The sequence below is a fragment of the Falco peregrinus genome, chromosome 6 (assembly GCF_023634155.1).
Source record: "Falco peregrinus isolate bFalPer1 chromosome 6, bFalPer1.pri, whole genome shotgun sequence".
NCBI lineage: Eukaryota > Metazoa > Chordata > Aves > Falconiformes > Falconidae > Falco > Falco peregrinus.
In genome coordinates this window covers 13,458,843-13,477,269 of record NC_073726.1, presented here as the reverse complement: position 1 = coordinate 13,477,269, position 18,427 = coordinate 13,458,843, and the positions used below count along the sequence as shown (strand labels likewise).

At 41.1% G+C, this 18,427-nt stretch overlaps 1 protein-coding gene across 4 annotated transcripts in view; it reads left to right on the top strand.

Moving 5' to 3' along the window:
- The window catches only part of MET (MET proto-oncogene, receptor tyrosine kinase), a 90,896-nt gene that overhangs the window by 55,730 nt on the left and 16,739 nt on the right, over positions 1-18,427 (top strand). For all 4 annotated transcript variants that reach the window (XM_055808266.1, XM_055808265.1, XM_055808268.1 and 1 more), the window contains 6 exons: positions 12-114; positions 331-467; positions 2,912-3,076; positions 3,950-4,049; positions 12,658-12,876; positions 18,180-18,326. In XM_055808266.1, coding sequence (XP_055664241.1) covers positions 12-114; positions 331-467; positions 2,912-3,076; positions 3,950-4,049; positions 12,658-12,876; positions 18,180-18,326 — 871 coding nt within the window. The remainder of the gene's footprint in view (positions 1-11; positions 115-330; positions 468-2,911; positions 3,077-3,949; positions 4,050-12,657; positions 12,877-18,179; positions 18,327-18,427) is intronic.

Genomic DNA, 18,427 nt, shown 5'->3' with positions numbered 1-18,427 from the left:
GTTTTCCAAAGGCTGGAATGCACAGTTCCTGCTGCAAAAAATTCAAGTTCCAATATATCCAGTAGTGTTTCTGTTGGACATGGCAAAACACTATTCAGTACATTTTCATACGTGGTAAGCACTATGATTAAAACTTTGTTGTCAAAATTAGCTTCAGTAATAACTGGAAGGAGACTCGTCATGAGTCTAACCCAGTATAGTAATTCTATATTCCTGTTTGCTTTATTATTACTACTACATGGAAATGCTAATAAATGTTCTAAGATTCTTCCTCTTCACATTTTGAAAATAATTTATCAGTCTACTGTTCTTACTTTTACCCCACTACAGAATCCTGTAATAACAAGTATATCTCCCACCTATGGCCCCAAATCTGGAGGAACATTGCTAACTATAGCTGGAAAATACCTAAACAGTGGAAAATCCAGAAGGATTTTTGTTGGTGAGAAACCGTGCACCTTGAAAAGGTAATGTACTTACTAAAAAGTGATGCCTTTAATACTGAAATGGCTTGGAGTAAAAAAATACACGCAAATGTGCATCGCTCTCCTCTCCTTGTGATACATATTGGAGAATTGAAACTGCAATACACATTCAGTTCTGGACTGCATCCTGAGTTTAGGATGTCTGAAAGGTTTCTAGAAGCGATGACAGTTCCCTAGTAGACTTTATTTATTCTGTAATGCCTTCATTAACCTCATTAAAAGGTTGCATAGAGAAATAGCAAATCGGCTTCTAATGGACTAGAAGCTGCCCATTTCCCATCATTTTGTCAGCCTGACTCCCGCACACTCAGCCCCCTCTCTTGTATTAGCAAGAGCTGCTGTTCATGCAGCAGCTCCCAGTGAGTGTCCAGCGGGTGCAGGTTACTATTTGCTACAGGTTTGTTTGGTGGAAACCTGACCAGTGTGGGAATTTGTATCCCATGCAAAGGAGCAGCTATTTCTGTGCTGCTACCAGCAAACAGCCTCCAAACCAGAACCAGCGTCAGTTTGAGACTATTCCTGGTATATACAAAATGGTTTTGAGGAGTAAGCCGGAATTTCTTGTGGCTCTGTATTGGGTCCACTAGGAGCTCAGTCAAGAATCTTTGACATGCCCTGTGTGGAAACGCCTTCGGTCCCAGCTGAATATAAATCATTAAATACCCAGCACAGGTTCTCTGCTATGGGCAGACAAGTGTTCTGCATTTGGCAGCCATTCTACCATGGTGCAAATCCTGCATGGTCCTGTCTTCCGGTACCGCAGCGTGGCTCCAGAATTGTCACCTCTGTGGCCGAGGGCAGAATGTGGCCCACTGTGTTCCAGGAATAGCATGTCCAGCAATTCCTCTACATTTTGAGTCTCTCCTAGTCATTATGGAAAGTTGTAATGGCGAAACGTCCCACTTGCAGAAAACATGGAGAAGCAATAGCCTATTTGTTAATGTCAGACTCAAAGTCGGGAAAGCTAAGTTTTATTCTTTGCTGCTAAATGATTTATTATATGCTCTTGATCATATCAGCTAAGGCTGACTAAATCAAGAAAAGGATTTAGGTATTCAAGTCTGATATTTAATCACTATCAAGATCTTCAGGACTTCTGTCCACTTCTGGCTACTTAATAGTTTAGGGTGGCATTTGTTGATGTCATCATCTCAGCTGGTCAACTAATGGACAAATAAATAAACCTTTTGGGAATGATTCATCTGATCCATTTGAGACATGTACTGTGGGCATGAGATGACAGCCAGCTCAGAGGCAAACATTTGCTTTGGTCAGGTAGACCTCTAGGTGTCGAACCATAGTTGGGACTTATACAGGAAGCATCCCCAGCACTCTTCTTTCTCACCACCCAAGTTGTCTGGAGACTTCTACACAGATCTTAGCGAGTTTCTTGGTGCAGGTATCTCCCTACCTAAACGGGAAGCTTTCCCCAGTTCTGAGGGCTACATCAAGGGTTTATTTTTTGCCTTTAAAAAATGGTAAAAAGCTTCCAGATACATATACATGAACAAATTACTAATCCCTAGAGCACACGGTGAATCCCACCTCCTTGAAAAGCTTCTGAAGTGTCAGTAAATGCCCCTTTTGTCTAATTTGGAGACAATCTCTCACATCCTTTGAGAATGGCCTCACTTGGAGGACTCCTGGATGTGTTTGTGCCCAAATCACTGAAACCAGTTGGTAGAATTCATTTGCTTCTCCAGTCAGTTGTTAACCTTGCCTCTGATGGGCCCTGCTCACTGTAGTCACACTTCATGTGCTTCAGGATCCTTCACCCCTCCGCTGTCCACTCACAGCATGAGGAGGAGGAGGACTTCCAGGGCCAAGCATGAGAGAACAAGGGAAAGGTGAATATCCCAGAGACTGCTGCTGTACTGAATTCATACAGCTCTTCCTGAATTTTCACCTTCTCTTCCCTTCTCCTTGCCTTCTGCCTGCCCCTCAGCAGCACCTGGAGTCAGTATGCCTGCAGGGCAGGACATCATGGACATCTCGGTACATCCCCCACCAGTACCTTTTCTTGAGGTTTCTAACACAGTAAATTTTGTGGATTTGGAAGAGAAAGATGTTACCCCTTGATTGCAGCAGAGCAAGTCTTTCTCCTTAAACTTGGAATATTGTTTTCCAGACTGGAAGCTGCCTTTGCAGGGTGCAGGGGCTGATGTAACTGCTGCCGGCACTGGTGAAACACTCTTCCAGCAGGAAGGGTGCAGGTCAACCAAATTAAGATGAATCTTGAGCCTAAGCAGGGGTGTTCTGTCTGTACCTCATGCTATGCTGCTTTGTTGCAATATGATAATCCGTTGGGGGAATCTACAGCATTTTTTTACAAGCTTATGCGAGGTTGGGGCTTACTAAAGGACAGTGTTTTAAACTGAGTACATGTTTTATAATGCTGACAAGCAGGCCCTTTTCTGTCCTTCCAGCGTATCAGCAAGCACTGTGGAGTGCTACACACCGGCACAACAAATTCCCCAGGAATATCGTGTGAGGGTAGGAATCGACGAAGCTATTCGAGATGCAGGCGGTCATTTCACATACAGGGAAGACCCGGTTGTTTTAAAAATTCATCCAGCCAAATCTTTCCTTGGGTGAGTAAAAGTTTCTTACAGAAATAAGAAAAGTAATGAATGAAAGAAGAATGGCTATGCTGCGCAGCAATCTATCAAAAGAAATTGCATTTTTATCTCTATCTGCCATGCCAATTGCTTCTATTATGGTGCAGCTGCAAAGGGCAGATCATTTCCTTTCAGAGGTGAAGGAGAAGGGGGAAGGGCGCCTCTTTTCTTTATGTGATGTAACTCCCAGCTGCAGCTGAGCGTACCTGTGATGTCCTGCTGAGATACCTACTGTACAGCAAAGTGCGTCTCCTATACTGCATCTGGGCATTAAACTGATTAGTGAGGAAAATCATTTAATGTGACAAGTCAGAGGTACTCAGGAGAGCAAATGGATTTTAAAATAGTCTAAATCCAGTGCTACATAAATATTATGAATATATATGTATGGTATTATGTGTGTGTTTTTAAGTGATATATTTATGGTCTCAGTAGCTCTAATCCAAGCCACCTGCCTTTGCCAAAAAAATGTCAGCAGTAAAAAAGACACCTTTTTCAGCACCACTGAAACCAATAAGTTAAGTAAGTTGGCAAATGCTAAGTACAAGTATACACCCTCCTTTAAAATGTACACATTTGGTTTATATTCTGGCATACCACAATTTTAAAATTTATTTTTCTTTTCTTGTATTTGATTAGTTGCTACAGCAAGCGTAAAATTTGTTTCTCAGAAAAATAATCTCACTGCTCAGCTGTGTATTTGCATTCACCCTGTATATCTCTAATTCTGGTTTTATGTTGTCATTTACTCTAAAATATAATTTGTAATTAAGATTATCGTAGCAGATGTATCATTATCCGACCCATCTTCTGTTTTTTTTCTCTTTTTTTTTTTCTTTTTCCTAGTGGTGGAAGTACAATCACAGCTCAGGGAATCAACTTGAACTCAGTGTGCTTTCCTCAGATGGTGATTACTGTACCTAAACTGGGAATGAACTTCTCTGTGGTGAGTCAATCTTGGAGAAGACAATCTGTTACCTTGTCATCTTCATGTGGTGAATGGCACAGAATTTTCAGTCAAAATACCTTGAAACTTCCATGGCTTCCACTGACATTTTGGTGTTTTCCGTACAGACTGTTTCCACTGCGCAGGCAAAACTCAACAACAAATGCGAAATTAAGCTGGGGGTAGATCAACAGTTTCTAAGAAACCTCTTCCAAAGAACTAAGGCTTTTACAGTGTCTGCTAACAAGATTTTTATATTGTAGTTTAACAATGCAAATTCAGTGAATAAACAGAGAACAATGCCGTACAGGTATAGATTACATAGCGAGTGCTACTGTGATAGCTAGGAAGTATATTCAAATGGTGACTGGATATAACTGGAAAATAGAACAGACATCAAAGAAAGAGGAAAAACACGTAAAATCAAAATTATTTTTCTGAAGAATTTCTGATTGCCAAATTACCTGTTGGGGCCAATCTTTCCTAATTTATCAAAGTTCAGCAACTAAGTTTTAAGAGAGGTTTGGACATTTACAGTTGGGTACCTGTGCACGAACAGGTCAGTCAGGGATCTGAGCCTTCTTTTGTGACCTGAGTTGATAATACACATATCTAAATCTAAACAAGGTACTCAGATATGACCATGTGATGTTCTTTAATTTTTATAAGGCAAAGATGACGTTTATTGGCTAGTTGTACTGGAACTGTTTCCTGCCAGCTTTTGCCTGCACATTTGTCTTGCACTTCCAACGTTTTCTTATCCTGTAAGGTCTATTTAGCCTAACTGAAGTTAAATTGACCTACACTCTTTATGACATGCTACGTTACTGTTCATATTCTCAGCTTATTTCTAATGATCATCATACACTATTTCCTGTATTGAATTTCAAGTATTAGATCTAGGTTTGCTCAAAGCATTTTAAACAGTATGTGTGCAAATTTGCAGTCTTTTATAGCTTCAAGGTCATAATATTCTTCATGATCCTAATTTGTATAATATTATGAGTGTTAGGACCTGAATTTCAGCTGGATGTAATCGTGGCTTGTAAATTAATGGGTTCAGATTTTAATCTGAAAATCAGTGCCCCTGCAATGAAACAGTGTTCAATGTTATCAAAAAGACACTTTACCCATGAGTCAGAAAGCAAAACATTTCGGTGAAATCAACCAAACTGAAAATTTATTAGGTTTTGAGTAAAGAAATCAGCTCTTTAGATTTTGCTTTGTGTGCATACGAGAAGTAAAGATCATTCACTTGCTTTCTCAGCTCCCCTGTGAAAATATGCGATACTGCTTCTCCTCAGACCTCGCTTGTCAAATATTTGGGACTTCGTCAGAATTTGAATAGATTTGAAAGGATCTGAAGTTTTAAAGAACTAAATCCACTCTCCAGAAGTGACTGGCAACTCCAGGCAACGAACACTGTAGAGTTTACTCTCTCCCCCAGATATTGGGGAGCAGCCTTTCCTTTGAGCAGTGGTTTGCTGCCACCCTGCATTTAACCTGCTTTTGAAAAAAGGGCATGGACACAGACAATCAGAATTGTCTCCCTTTTTTTTCTTATACCTTGCAGTGTGCATTACATTTGCCAACACACAAGGAGAGGCAGGTTTGACCCTCCTTTTCCATAAAGGTATCTGTCCCCTACCACTGCTGATCTCTTAGGAATCTGCCCCAGTGTAAAAGCAGCTGTACACAAGTTCATTGTCCCCACACAAAGTGTGGAATATAACCTCAAACAGATTATAATCTGGAGTGTTTTATACTTTGACACTGCCCAAGCAATATATTTTGCTCTATTATAATTGAAGGCTTCTGGCACTCGGTGGCTTTCCCTGTCTCTGTGGCAGCCCATCTCTGCTTGCCATTTGTTCTGCCATTAGTCTTTACCTCAAGCTTATTTCTCAAGGAAGGATATTAGTTCTCAGGGAGAAGGAGAAGATTTATAAGTGGCAAAACAAGACTGCACTGTGTAACTGAGGAAATTGCTGGGAGAGGATGCCTAAGGCTGCAGCCTGCCCCGTCCTGTGGTGGAGATGCTGGGCCCTATGCATAAATGATACGGCAAAAATTTCATCCGGTCCTTACAAAAATAAACTACGATGAGGAACTATTTCCAGCAGGGTTCCAGAGCACTGCAATGACCAGCTATCCCATTATAAAGGAGAAAACAGTTTGTGGTCCTGAATAGACTAAACCCAGACAAACAGGAGAATACAAACCAAAATGATCAAGAAGCCCTGTAGCTGAGGTTATCTATCTTGCTTCTTAGAGGAGAGCTGAGTCTTCTTGTTGTTGTTACTTAAGCCCTTTTTCTTTTCAGATTTCTCTCACTAGCCTCCTCCAAGAAGCTGCTTTTGTCAGCATTCAGAAACTCTGGCTCTTGAGAAAACCAAAGCCAGCACTGAAACACATCCCAAAGCATCAAAGGAAAGTACAGCTGGGAGGGACCACAAAGACCTAGCCTGGCCCACTTCCCTACGGCAGGACAAATGTATGCAGACCGCTGCCTGACAGATATTTGTCTAGGGTGTTATTAAAGCTCCTTGTGAAAGAAATTTCACAACCTTGCTTAAACAAGCTTTGGAAAGAGCTGCTTTACCTGCTTACCTAGTGGTTTGGAAAGACTTCTTCCTAATAATTAACCGACAAATCCTAGCTGCTAATTAGCTATCTTCTTCTTTAACCCTCAGTGGACACAAACAACAGATTACCAGTCTCTCCTGCTAATTTTATATATTTGCAGTACATTATGATTCAACCTTTCTCTTTTCCAGTTAAACCAAACCACTCTGAATTCTCCTGATAAGTGGTGTTTCCTAGAGCTCTGCTCATTCTTTCAACCACCTCACATACCCTCTCCCATTTGCCTAAAACTGGTGGTGCCCAGTTTAAAAGAAGGTCTCACCTTTTCCTGTCAGCTGTCTTTCCTCAGACCCTTAATTCACTCCATCAGGCTTAACGGTGGCCTAGAGCCCTGGTGGAGTTGCAGTGTGAGTGGAGGGTCGCTTTTGTAAGCAGCAGGAGTTGTCAGGGATGCTCTGCATCCCAAAGCCTCAGGGAGCAGAGCCAGCAGATGTGCCCTGGGATGTCTGCTCTTCTTTGCCTGTTTCTTTCCATCCTGATGAAAGGGATGAGTGGTACAACTGGTAAGAGTTTTTGTGGAACAACTCCCTGTAAGAAATGCACTTTCTCTGGGACTGAAAAGTTTTGGGGGCAATATGCCAGTGCCCTGTAGAAGAAAAATTTAAGTTGAGCTTTTCAGCTTTTATGTTTGAAGTTCAGTATTTCTGAAACGTTTTATTCTATAAGGCAAAAATTCCTTGCTTCAACTTTGTCATTTTCATTTCATATTTATTTAAATTTCCTTAAAATCATTCAGTACTCTGTTCACACTAGTTGTGTTTATATTACATACTATGTTAACACTGTAAAAATAATACATTTTGCCTTCTTCAAATTTGGTATTTCAACAAGTGAAAAAATGTTTTAGAGCTATTGAACCATATGTTTCAACACTTGCAATGTGTTTCTTTTTAATTTCTATTTCATGAGTTCTTTTGACCATTTGCTCTGACTAGGAACAAAAAATAGGAATTTAGGCAGTGCTGAATAAATTCCTGACAGCTCTAGATAATGCATGAGGATACACAAACACTCTCACTTCTGCTCACACATCCAGTTCCTGTAGACACGCACAAGGAGGGAAGAAGCTCATTCCTTCCTTTCACTTTGCATTGTGCCTGTAAAAAAGATTCACACAATTTGGAATGGTGTGTGATCAGGAGCTTGATTACAAAATAAGTGTCTTCTAGCCTCTGCCATAAGTCGTGCTAGTCATGGTTCTGCTTCTGAAGCACTTGAGGCCAGTATTTTCTCTTTGAAAGCCTGTACTTTGCATTGATTCCCCAGTAGTGAACAAGTGGTCATTTGGAGATCCTTTGCTGTAGCATTTTTAATATTCCATCCAATAACTCATGTGGAGATATATATTCCCACTGCGTAATCTCTTCTAATTGTGAATGTGCCAAAATATGCAAGGTTGCAAAATTAGGGAGAAGCACCTTTTAATGCATGACCTTCAACAACAGACCCTGTAGCTATGCACGATCATCTCTTTCCACAGGCTTTTAATTACCACTTCTTGAGTCTCTTGAATGGTCTTTAGCATTTCTTAATTGCTCCCTGCTAGATGCCATTTCCTGCTGTATTACAGGAGAACTTTAAAATATCCTACAGTTCCTTCAATGTTTACAAGTCCATGAACAATCCATACTCATAATACTCATCAAAATACCTAGAATTCACCTTAGAATACCTTAGGTTTATTCAATAATGATAATCCTGGGAACTGTGGATGGTAAGCATATGATTATTGAAGGTATTCCTGACTACCTATCCGAAGACACTCAGGGTTGGATCCTTTATCTGTGTTGACTCTGTGGCATAAGGCTGCCACAGAAGCCCAGCAAAGAGTTTCCCTTATGAAGGGGAACCATTGGCTCTTGTTTCTGTGCCAAATCTGCATCTCAGGCACGTCTTCTGCCAGGGAAAGAGTGCAGCAGATGGTGTCAGGGAAAAGGTCTAGATCATTGTGAAATCAGCAGGGTTCTGCGGATGTGGTGCTAGCAGGTACATTGACCATCCCAAGCCCAGGGTGGAATTTAGACTCCCAGTCAATATTGGTCGTGTCATGTGAAGGGCTGGCTCTCAGACCCAGGAGCAAGAGAAGTTTTACTCTACCTTCTGGTCCAGTGGTCCGATAGACTAGAAATATTATCTCCCTGGCCTTCATCCAAGAAGACAACTAGAATAAAAATGCTACCAAAGCATTAGGGCTCTTCATTGCACTACCTGAAATGGCAGCAAAACCCAATGAATTCTCTGAAAAATCTTCCAAGATACCCTGCTTGAGTGTCACCGCTCGGTCTTACACTTGCACATAAAAAGCCGTCTGAATGGGCTTTTCTTAAGATGGACATGGATTCTCATCTCTTTCTATTGAGAAATCATCCTTTGGCAAAGATGGTTGAAGAATCTCCTGGTCTGTCTTTAACCTCATTCATCTTTCATTCCTCACTGGCAGTCCAAAAGTTTACTTTTTATGAAAGGACAAATTGGCCCTTTTCTCCCTTCTGACTGCTACAGATCCTGTAATACACATCCAGCTGCCCCTCTCTTACCTGGGTCAGCTGCTGGGAGACCTCTGGAGCTCAGAGATCCTTCCTCATACTTCTGCTGTTTTTCTATCAGCTGAAAAAAAAAAATGAATTGGGCAGTGAAGTTGAGATTCTGTAGGTCAGGCTTGAATTAATTGCCTCAAGGGTCATATTTTACAAATGAAACAAGAATACATACCTTTAAGTGATGAGTCATGTTCATCGTGCAATGGATTATTATTCCCTTTGGGGAACAGTATTTACTTTACGCTTGCGAAATGCTCCATAATTTTTACATCTTTTCTTCCTTATTGTCTTCAGATGTAGATTATAGTCACAAGAAGAATGTAGGCCTAGCTTTTAAAGTGAATGTATTTTAAAGCCTAATTAAATAAAAGTTAAAGGTGCTGGGTGATAGGCAGTATCTTAATTGAGAAGGCAATTTATTGAATTAGGGTTTTTTCCTTCTAGAGCCTCAATCCAATATTTCTTGAAAACTAAACCATCATATTCTTCAATTGTTAAAACCAATTTCAAGGGAAAAATGTCATGTCAAATCATGTACCAATAAGGGCATTGCAAATAAGATTTTTTGTGACCTTACCAATCAGTCACATTGCATCTCCTCCAAAGAGCATTATTAGATTTTTACCATTTTTTGAAAGCTGCTGCTTCAGAGACCAGCCTGATAAAGTAAAGTATCTGATTCTAATAGATAGCCACAAACAAAGTTATGAATACCACTGTTATTCATTTAAGGGATATCACTACTCTACAGTAGATAAAAAGTCTAATGAATTTACATTAATCAAATAAACATAATGATGACCTGACATATTTGGTTTCATAATTATATATGTATTAGTAATCCCTTTTTAGAATCTACACAATATGATAGATACCTTTACGAATATTCATATTTCATGGAAAAGTATGGCTTGATCATCCATTATACTAATGTTGCATCTTATTACCATACTGATTCAAATGAATTTCTAGATCCATGTGATATAGCAAAGCCTGAGATATGGTCAATGGTGTATAACAAGGTATTCAAAAGAGGAAGAATAGTCTAATACTGTAAGCAAATGAAGCGAAAATCTGCCTTGTCTTGCGTCCCACAGATTACCTTCTTGTCAAGGGGGATGCACAAATATTTCTGCATTTGTGCTAGGAATCTAAACGGGCTGTTAGTTTCAGGGATGCAAGTCCCATTAGCATCACTGAGAGCTGCACCAAGTTATTTAACTGAGTGCTGAACTTAGAGCTCACAGACATGTAACCCTTGTAGTAGAGCTCTAAAACTCTAGTGTTTGGTTTCAGAGCCTTGAAAATGTTTCCCTTGGCGGATTCAAGCTTTCACAACATTATGCATAGAAACATGAATTGCTGTGGTGATAAGAAAAAGTGCTGATTTGTAGATAGCTAATTTCATCCCACTTTTCAAGCTAATGGGGGTATATAACTGATATAGCTTGAACAGTTATGTCACTGATTTGAAACTGCAAAATTACATTGCATTAATTTAGCATATTAGACAGAAATGTAAACTAATTTCACAGCTCCTGCAGGCAGCATTTTATAATGAGAACCAACTTAATTTGAAAAACTAAACAGAAAAATGTGTATTTTTTGGCCTTCTCTAGATGCACAAAGGTATTCAACAGCACTGTTGCTTTTCCAGGGAAATTTCTTGTAAAACAAATGTCAGATTTATGATGACTAGGAGCTAAGCCCCAACCCCATTGTTACCGGGGCACATGTTAGCCATTCTTATTTATATGTTTTTTTAAAAAAGGTGTAATCTCTGCTGTCAGGCCCTGTTCAGGGAGTGTACACAGGCAGTGTGCAGGGAACTACTTACAGGAGGTTTATACAGTTGGAAGAGAAATACTTCTGTGGAGCTGAAGCAACTCTGTGGCAGAAGTCCTTCAACCATAGCCACAGTAGGCAGCATGAAAGGGAGGCACAGAGAAGGGAGTACATGATACAATCACAAAGAATCCACTCTGCGGTTTGTGTGATGCTGCCCGGCACCCACCGTGCCTCCCATCGATGCTTGTAGATGTGCTGTTGACATTATAATCAAATTAGTCATGTAGAAACCTTCACAGTCAAGAGAGAGAAGCTGACCCTTCTAGAGCACCGTTGATCTAATTAAAGCTGTTTTCTAAAATGGATCAGATGAATCCCATTCTAGGTGATCCTGTTTCCCTCTGTTGACTATAAAGACAGTTTAGACATAACTCCAGTGCAGGTGTCTGGATGCAGGCTGGATGAATCCTGACTGCATGAAGACTGTCTAAACTCAGCTTCAGATCAGGCTGCCTGCAAACCCCCTCTGTCCTTGCTTGAAACACAGCAGTCCTTTTAGGAAGGACATGGCAGAGTGACCATGAGAGAGACCCTGACCCAGGGTCCAACTTGTATGTCTCATGAGTCTGATCAAGGTGGTATGGGATAGAGGGAAGGACCCTGGCCAGACATCTCACACTGGATCACACTCCCATGGCACAGTGCATGCTTTGGCAGGTCTCCTGGAGTGTGGGTGCACCAGCAGCTTCCCCCCAGGAAGGACCTCCAGAGCAGGCCCTCACAAGGAATAACAGCAAAGTGAGGGGTAAGCATGGTTTCATGCCTGTTGTCAGGCAGCTCGTGCACTGCACTGCAGGGCAAATATCTCCCTCCTGCTGGTCCAAGATGCAGTGTGAAGCACATCCTATGGTCAGCACTCCCAGGAGGGACGTGCATGACACCTGTGTACCTAAGCACCAAATGCTGCACATCTGGGGCCTTACACATACACTTTTAGACAGAAGATAACACTTTCTGAGCTTTTGTGACTCAGAATGCCACGGTGGCTTTGGCTTTAAAGCAGTTTCTCACAGACTCCGTAGTGCCTCTCTGGAAATACAGAAACTTAGCTACACTGTGGGTAAACAATGCTTTATTTCTGTTTTCTGCTATTTCAGTCAGATTCATTGGCCTTGTTTTTACCTTCTCTGGGCCCTTGCTATTGCTTTGGTAGCAGAAAAGGAAGAGAAATCCATGTGGCCGTCACACTGACATAGGCTGGGTAAGCTGAATTACGGCTGCTCAGTACATCAGGCCAGCCTCCTGATGGTCCTTGGCTTTGGAAATCATTTTCCATTAATTATCTGCAAAATATTTACTTTAAAAGTGCTGTGAACAATCAGGCCAGGAAGCTTGTTTACTTGAACATTTCCTCAACAAGAGTGCAAACAGCATTGACATGAAGTTTTTGTACTTTTCTCCCAGCTCTAAATAAACGCTGTGTAGTACTGATCAGAATTTTGCTTTGGTTAAAGAAGAGCAAGACCTCTGGTGTTTATTTTTTCAATATATGTGTATTGTTAAAGAACAGTTACATTCATCAGTGACTTCCTATGCACGTACTTACTGCAGTTGCCTTTGTTTCTTTCTTACAGGCATGTAGCCACCGCTCTAGTTCAGAGATAATCTGCTGTACAACTCCTTCACTGAAAGCCTTCAACCTCCAACCACCCTTTGTAACCAAAGTGTTCTTTATTTTTGATGGTGTCAGCTCTTTGTTCTTTGATTTTGATTATGTAAATAATCCTGTATTTAAGCATTTTGAAAAGCCAGTGCTCATCTCAAGAGGCAACCAAAACGTTCTGGAAATCAAGGTAAGAAATGCTGAAGTAAGTTTTTCAATTATTTGCAAGCACGCAGCAGCATAGTGTATAACAGACGTTTTGATGAAATGAAGGAAGCCCCAAGGAAGCAAGGGCAGAGAGAGCAGTGTGTTCAGTACTGCGTGCACCCAAGCCCCCAGCTGTCGCCACTTAAAGGATGCAGATTTGAAAACAAAAATGCATACCAGGGTGGTTGTTGGCATCAGGTGGGGTGGGAGAGGGGTTTTCCTTATCCTCATGGGAGGACCATGCTGTGTCAGCTTCTGAGTGCGATATGCTGTGTCACCAGTTCAGGATCAAATGTGGCCAGCAGCTCAGAACATGAAGTGGGTGGTCTGCATGCAAGTCCTGGCTCATGGACTGTTACATGGGTTTGTGTCCTTCCTCATGAAAGATGTGGAGTTCTCTTTAGAAAGTGGCCTAGCAGCTATAGATCTCTAGAGCTGAGGGAAACTCTGGCCTGTGCACAGAAGTCACTCATGAGGATCAGTCACCACTGTAGCCTAAATATTTATGGATTCGTGAAAAATGCAAAGTCAATGCTGAGCACCTCTTAAAAAAGCACTGAGAATAGCCTACACAGCAGTGAGGAACATCTGTTAGGAATTCAGGGCCCTTGCAAGCACAGGCTGCTATCTACTACAGTGCTGTGGAGAAAGCAAGAGTCTGATTTCTTAAAATCTAGTGCTTTTTTAAGTATCAAGCAGAAACAGTATAAATACAGGTATTCCTAATTTGCAATGAATATTTATGAAAATTTAGTATTATGTATGTGTAATTTATATAGAATAGCTATAATTTATATAGAATACAATCTATAAAAAGTGCTTTATGGAAGAGAATCAGTCCTAATACTGGGGTCATCTCTTTGTGTAGCTTGTCCGTAGTTCTGTAAGCCAGAACTCTTTTCCCTTATGACAATCATGAAATCTTGAAGCCCTGAGGTCTTTGACTCCAAGATGGTCCAGTTGGGCGAGCTTCTGAGCTGCAGGAAATCAGAGGGTTCAGAGGTTCTGTCAGCCATGCTGAGTTGCAGTCAAACTCTGAATATTGATCTGTTTCCACGAAGTGTTTTGGGCAGATTCCAAAGAATAATCAATCTCTGATTTTTATTTTTTTTGTTTTGTTTTTCTACTTGGAACTCTTGGCCATACAAGACATACTTTTCCTCAGTGCAGAGCAATTCTCTTGTTCAGTTGCAGAGGAACACTAGAAAGAGTTGTGTGCACGTCAGCGGCGAGCTGGGAATATATATCTGCTGCATGGCTCAGTGCCTCAGTGCAGTGATAGCAGTGTTTTCCAGTATTTTCCAGGTCATGCATATCAACCGATTGGAAAGAAGACTAATTTGAGAAGAATCATAGAATAACTTAGATTGGAAGGAACCTCTAGAGGTCTTTGTAGTCTTTTGAGCCCTTGCTCAAAACAGGGCTAAGTTAAAAATTAGGTCAGGTTGCCTATGGCTTCATCCAGTTTGCCGGTATGTCTCTTGTTCTGTGGGGTTCAAAACACGGCAAATTGCCCAGGTGTGGCCTTTCAAGTGCTGAGCAGAGGAGAACCATCCACCTCCAAGGTACTGGTTTTGCTGCTGCTGTTGAAGTATGTGCTGAGCCTTCATCACTACAATGGCACGCTGCTGCCTCATTTCACCTTGTGGTCCAGTGTTTCAGTCATTTTCTTAAATTTGATGTCATCTGAAAGGGCAAGGACAGTGCATCCTGTCCCTTTGTCCAGGTTGTCAATAAACCAGTATTTATCCCAGTATCAGCCACTGACAAATGCCACTTGTTAGACTCCTAAGCTTTGAGCTGATGGACCATCAGTTTTTCATTTGCCTTGTAGTCCATCCATCCTGTCCTTATAATCTCAATTTGTTTTCATTGCTAGGAGGGACTGTGTTGCAAACTGTGCTGAAATCAAGGTGAACACTGTCCGGTGCTCTCCCTTCATCTACGGAGCCAGTTATCTCTGCATAGAAGGCAATCAGGCTGCTCAGGCAAAGTGCACCCTGTGCGCAAAGGAAACCTGTGCTGGCTCTTCCCACATTCTTATCCTTCCTCTGCCTGGAAGTGCTTCCATAAGGACTTGCTCCATAATCTTTCCAGAGGCTGAGGGTTAAAAAAATAGTTGGTTTTTTTAACTCTCTTCTTTCTTTTACTCCTGAACTTTTTATTCTCCCTGAAGGAGAAGCCTTCCTGGTGGGAAGAAGACATTCAGATAAGAAAGGCTAGCTCAGAGCTGTCCCACTGACAACTGACCAAAGTCACAACTTTTTAGTATTGATGTCACCTGTAGTCACGGCACCCACGGCAGATGCTGTCTACCTAAGCCTAATGCCCTGGTTATTTCCTGGCAACCGACTGGAGAATAACATTAGAGAAAGCTGGTCTCCTAGAACAAAGCATGAACAAGCACCAATTTAACATATTCCACTAAATAGAATTAGTTATACTGGGATGCTTCTGTCAAAACAGCGAGGCAACTTTCAGAAATTATAGTTGGGAGCCAAAAGATCATTACAAGCCATATTGGCAAAACTTTTCCCTTGCCCTGTACCCGCATTCAAAAATACACAAGTTTACATCCCTCATGGTCATATTTTGTGCAGTAATTAAGCAAGCTCAGCATGAAATTAAATGGCAGCTTGCTTCAGTGAACAGTCTGTTCTACCAAACCAAAGTTCTTTTATCTTTTTCTTAATGAGTTTCAGAGGGGTGGAGGGAGCTTTTACCACGAGTTTTTCAATCAAACTAATCTAGTGCGACATATTTGGCTTCCATCAAATAACAGTGGGTACCAGTTGAAAGATTCTGTTTGGTTTCCCCTGTTGACCATAAGATGTTTTTGTAAGAAAATGTTACACACAAGAAAGCATTAAGTCTTCTGTCTAAAACAGTCAGGGCACTGTGTGCCATGAATGCCAGCCCTTCTTGTCTTCAGTGCCAGCTCTTTTGTCTTCCACACTACCAAGCTTCTCAAGGTCCCACATCATCGCTGTCTGCCTCTGCCAAGTACATGGCTCTTCAGAGTCTCTCAGTGCCCACCGTACCCCAGTCAGAGGGGTCATGGCAGAGTGCCTTCAGGCACTTCTCTGCTTCAGCACCATGAAGACACCTCTGCAGAAGGGCTCCTGTCTCCCGCCAACACGGGAAGCTCTAGGGCCAGGAAACATTCTGGTATTTCACTGTTGGGGGACAACCAAAGACCTGAGTCTGCTGAAGAGGACCACACATTCTTTATAAGACAATCTTAAGGAACTCTTCTTATCTCTTTGTAGGTCACTCTCTTTTCCATCTTCCACGTTGCACATAAAATTATGTTGCTTTCAGTATCTGATCCAAGAGAATGCAATATGGAAACTGGGATTTCTGAGCAAGCTGCAGTGGAAGCTGTGCAGCCGCAGTAACTCCTCATTCTTCCCAAGTCCACCTCGTCTGCTTAAGAACCTCAAGAATTCTTCTGACACCAATCTCAAAATTTCCATGCCTGGCTTTGTGGTCCTTCTACTGCTTCTAGAATTTACCCCAGATTATTCCCATCTCTCTAAATTTTTTAGGTAGTTGATCTATCAGATTGGTTTGCAACAGCTGCTCAGCCCAGTAACGAGCTTCTCCAGCTTGTGTGCAAGGGCATTGCTCAGCAAGAAGCGAGTAATACGCATTTTAAAATAGGAAATAGCTTCCCCGTTCTCACAGGAGCCGGTTTCTTCCTCTTCTTAAAATGGTAGTCAAATTTTGGTGGTCCTGAGAAGAGCAAAACCACTGCTGAGTTTTGAAACTCTTAATACATTGAGATACTATAGTGAATATATTTGAAACTGCATTATATGAATGGTAACATAATGGTAATGGTAGTAAGTAAAAGTTACTATCTTCATTATAACTGGCAAAGGACCAACTTAGGAAACATCAGTATGATTTTTTTTCCCCCTTTAGGATAAGTATCAGTTTTGGTGGAAAAAAAAATTTTAGAAATCGTTTTTAAAAAATCTTAAGATTCAGTGTAGAAGGAAAAGAGGCCACTCACCCATGCTCTCCAGGATAATATATTTATCCTGAAGGTGGAAAACTCGAATTCAAGTCTTTTGAGGTACATCGTTCAAAGGAAAGATTTGAACCTGAATAGCTCACAATATGCAGCAAGCCTCCATAGTAATAAACCATAAACAGTCAGTCACATGCTTCCTGGTCCAGCAAACAGAATGGCTCCAAGTAGACAGAAGATAGAGTGCAAAATGGACTGCTTTGGCCAAAAATTAAAAAGCATTTACCTGAGGTGTGGCTTTACCAGTCAAAATAGGACATTAAACTGGCTCTCCTCTATGTTTCTTTAAATCTTCCCAGGGTTCTGTCTGATTCTGCAGCAGACCTAAAACATATGCCAGAGTAAGATATTTTGCCCCTCAGAATGGGGTTCTACTTTTATTTCCAGTGTACGAGGCCTTGCAGCAGTGTCAGCCACGATGCCTTCGTCCCTTCTCGTGAAGAGCTCCCAGATCAGCCTGCATAAATAGCCTTTATTAGTGTTACTCCCCATCCTCCCTTCTCCCTTCTTAATCCTGCTTAGTGTGCTTGTCCTTTCATCTTAAGCTGGGCTGTACACAGGGTAGGGCAGCTTCTTAAATACTGATGCACTCCTGAGCCCAAAAGATCATGAACTTGGCCTTTGGACGCTACTATCACAACAGCAGAGGGAGTAATATTTCCTCCATGTCTGGGAGGTGAAAGCAGGTTTTCTGAGTAGGGAGTGCACTTTTCATGCTGTCATCTTTACCAGGGTTTGTTCCTTTTTGGTCTGTGGAACCTGATTTTAACAGATTTTTGCTTTTTTATGATTATAATTAAATAGCTCTTTTTGAAAACTTCGCTCCTGCTGCCCTAACCACTTGCAAAACAAAATGTTTGAGATGCCTTTAGTTTAAACATAATATAATGCCAGTTTTATATAAACAGCATCACATAATGCATCCTTTCTTGTGCAAAAATCTAAACAGGACCAATAGGTTTTATCCCTCAGACTTTTACATTTTTAGAAGTCTGCATGGGCTGTATGAGTATTAGTGACAGCAGATCTTATCTGTAAACTTTATCATCACCCTCTGGCCTGTCTGTCAAACTCCTGTTTACATGAAAAAAACCTGATACATGCATATTGACAGGGCAATGTAAATTTGCATTAGTCTTTTATTTCACAATTGTTTTTCCATTAAAAACATTTTCCAAGGTAATAAAAGGATTTCTCCCTAACTTTTATGAGATGGTTATGTAATGTGAAATTGATTTTTCTTTTCCAAGGGAAATTACATTGATTCAGAAGCTGTTAAAGGAGAAGTGCTAAAAGTTGGAAATAAAAGCTGCGAAAACCTCCTCCTGCAGTCAGAATCAATTCTGTGTACGGTTCCCAGCGATCTCCTGAAATCCAATAGTGAGCTGAACATAGAGGTGAGGCAGCTACACCACACATGAGATATTAATGCCGTTTTTATTATCATTCACAAGGTCGCTATTGAACCTATGAACTTTAAATTTAAGCCTAAGCCTGT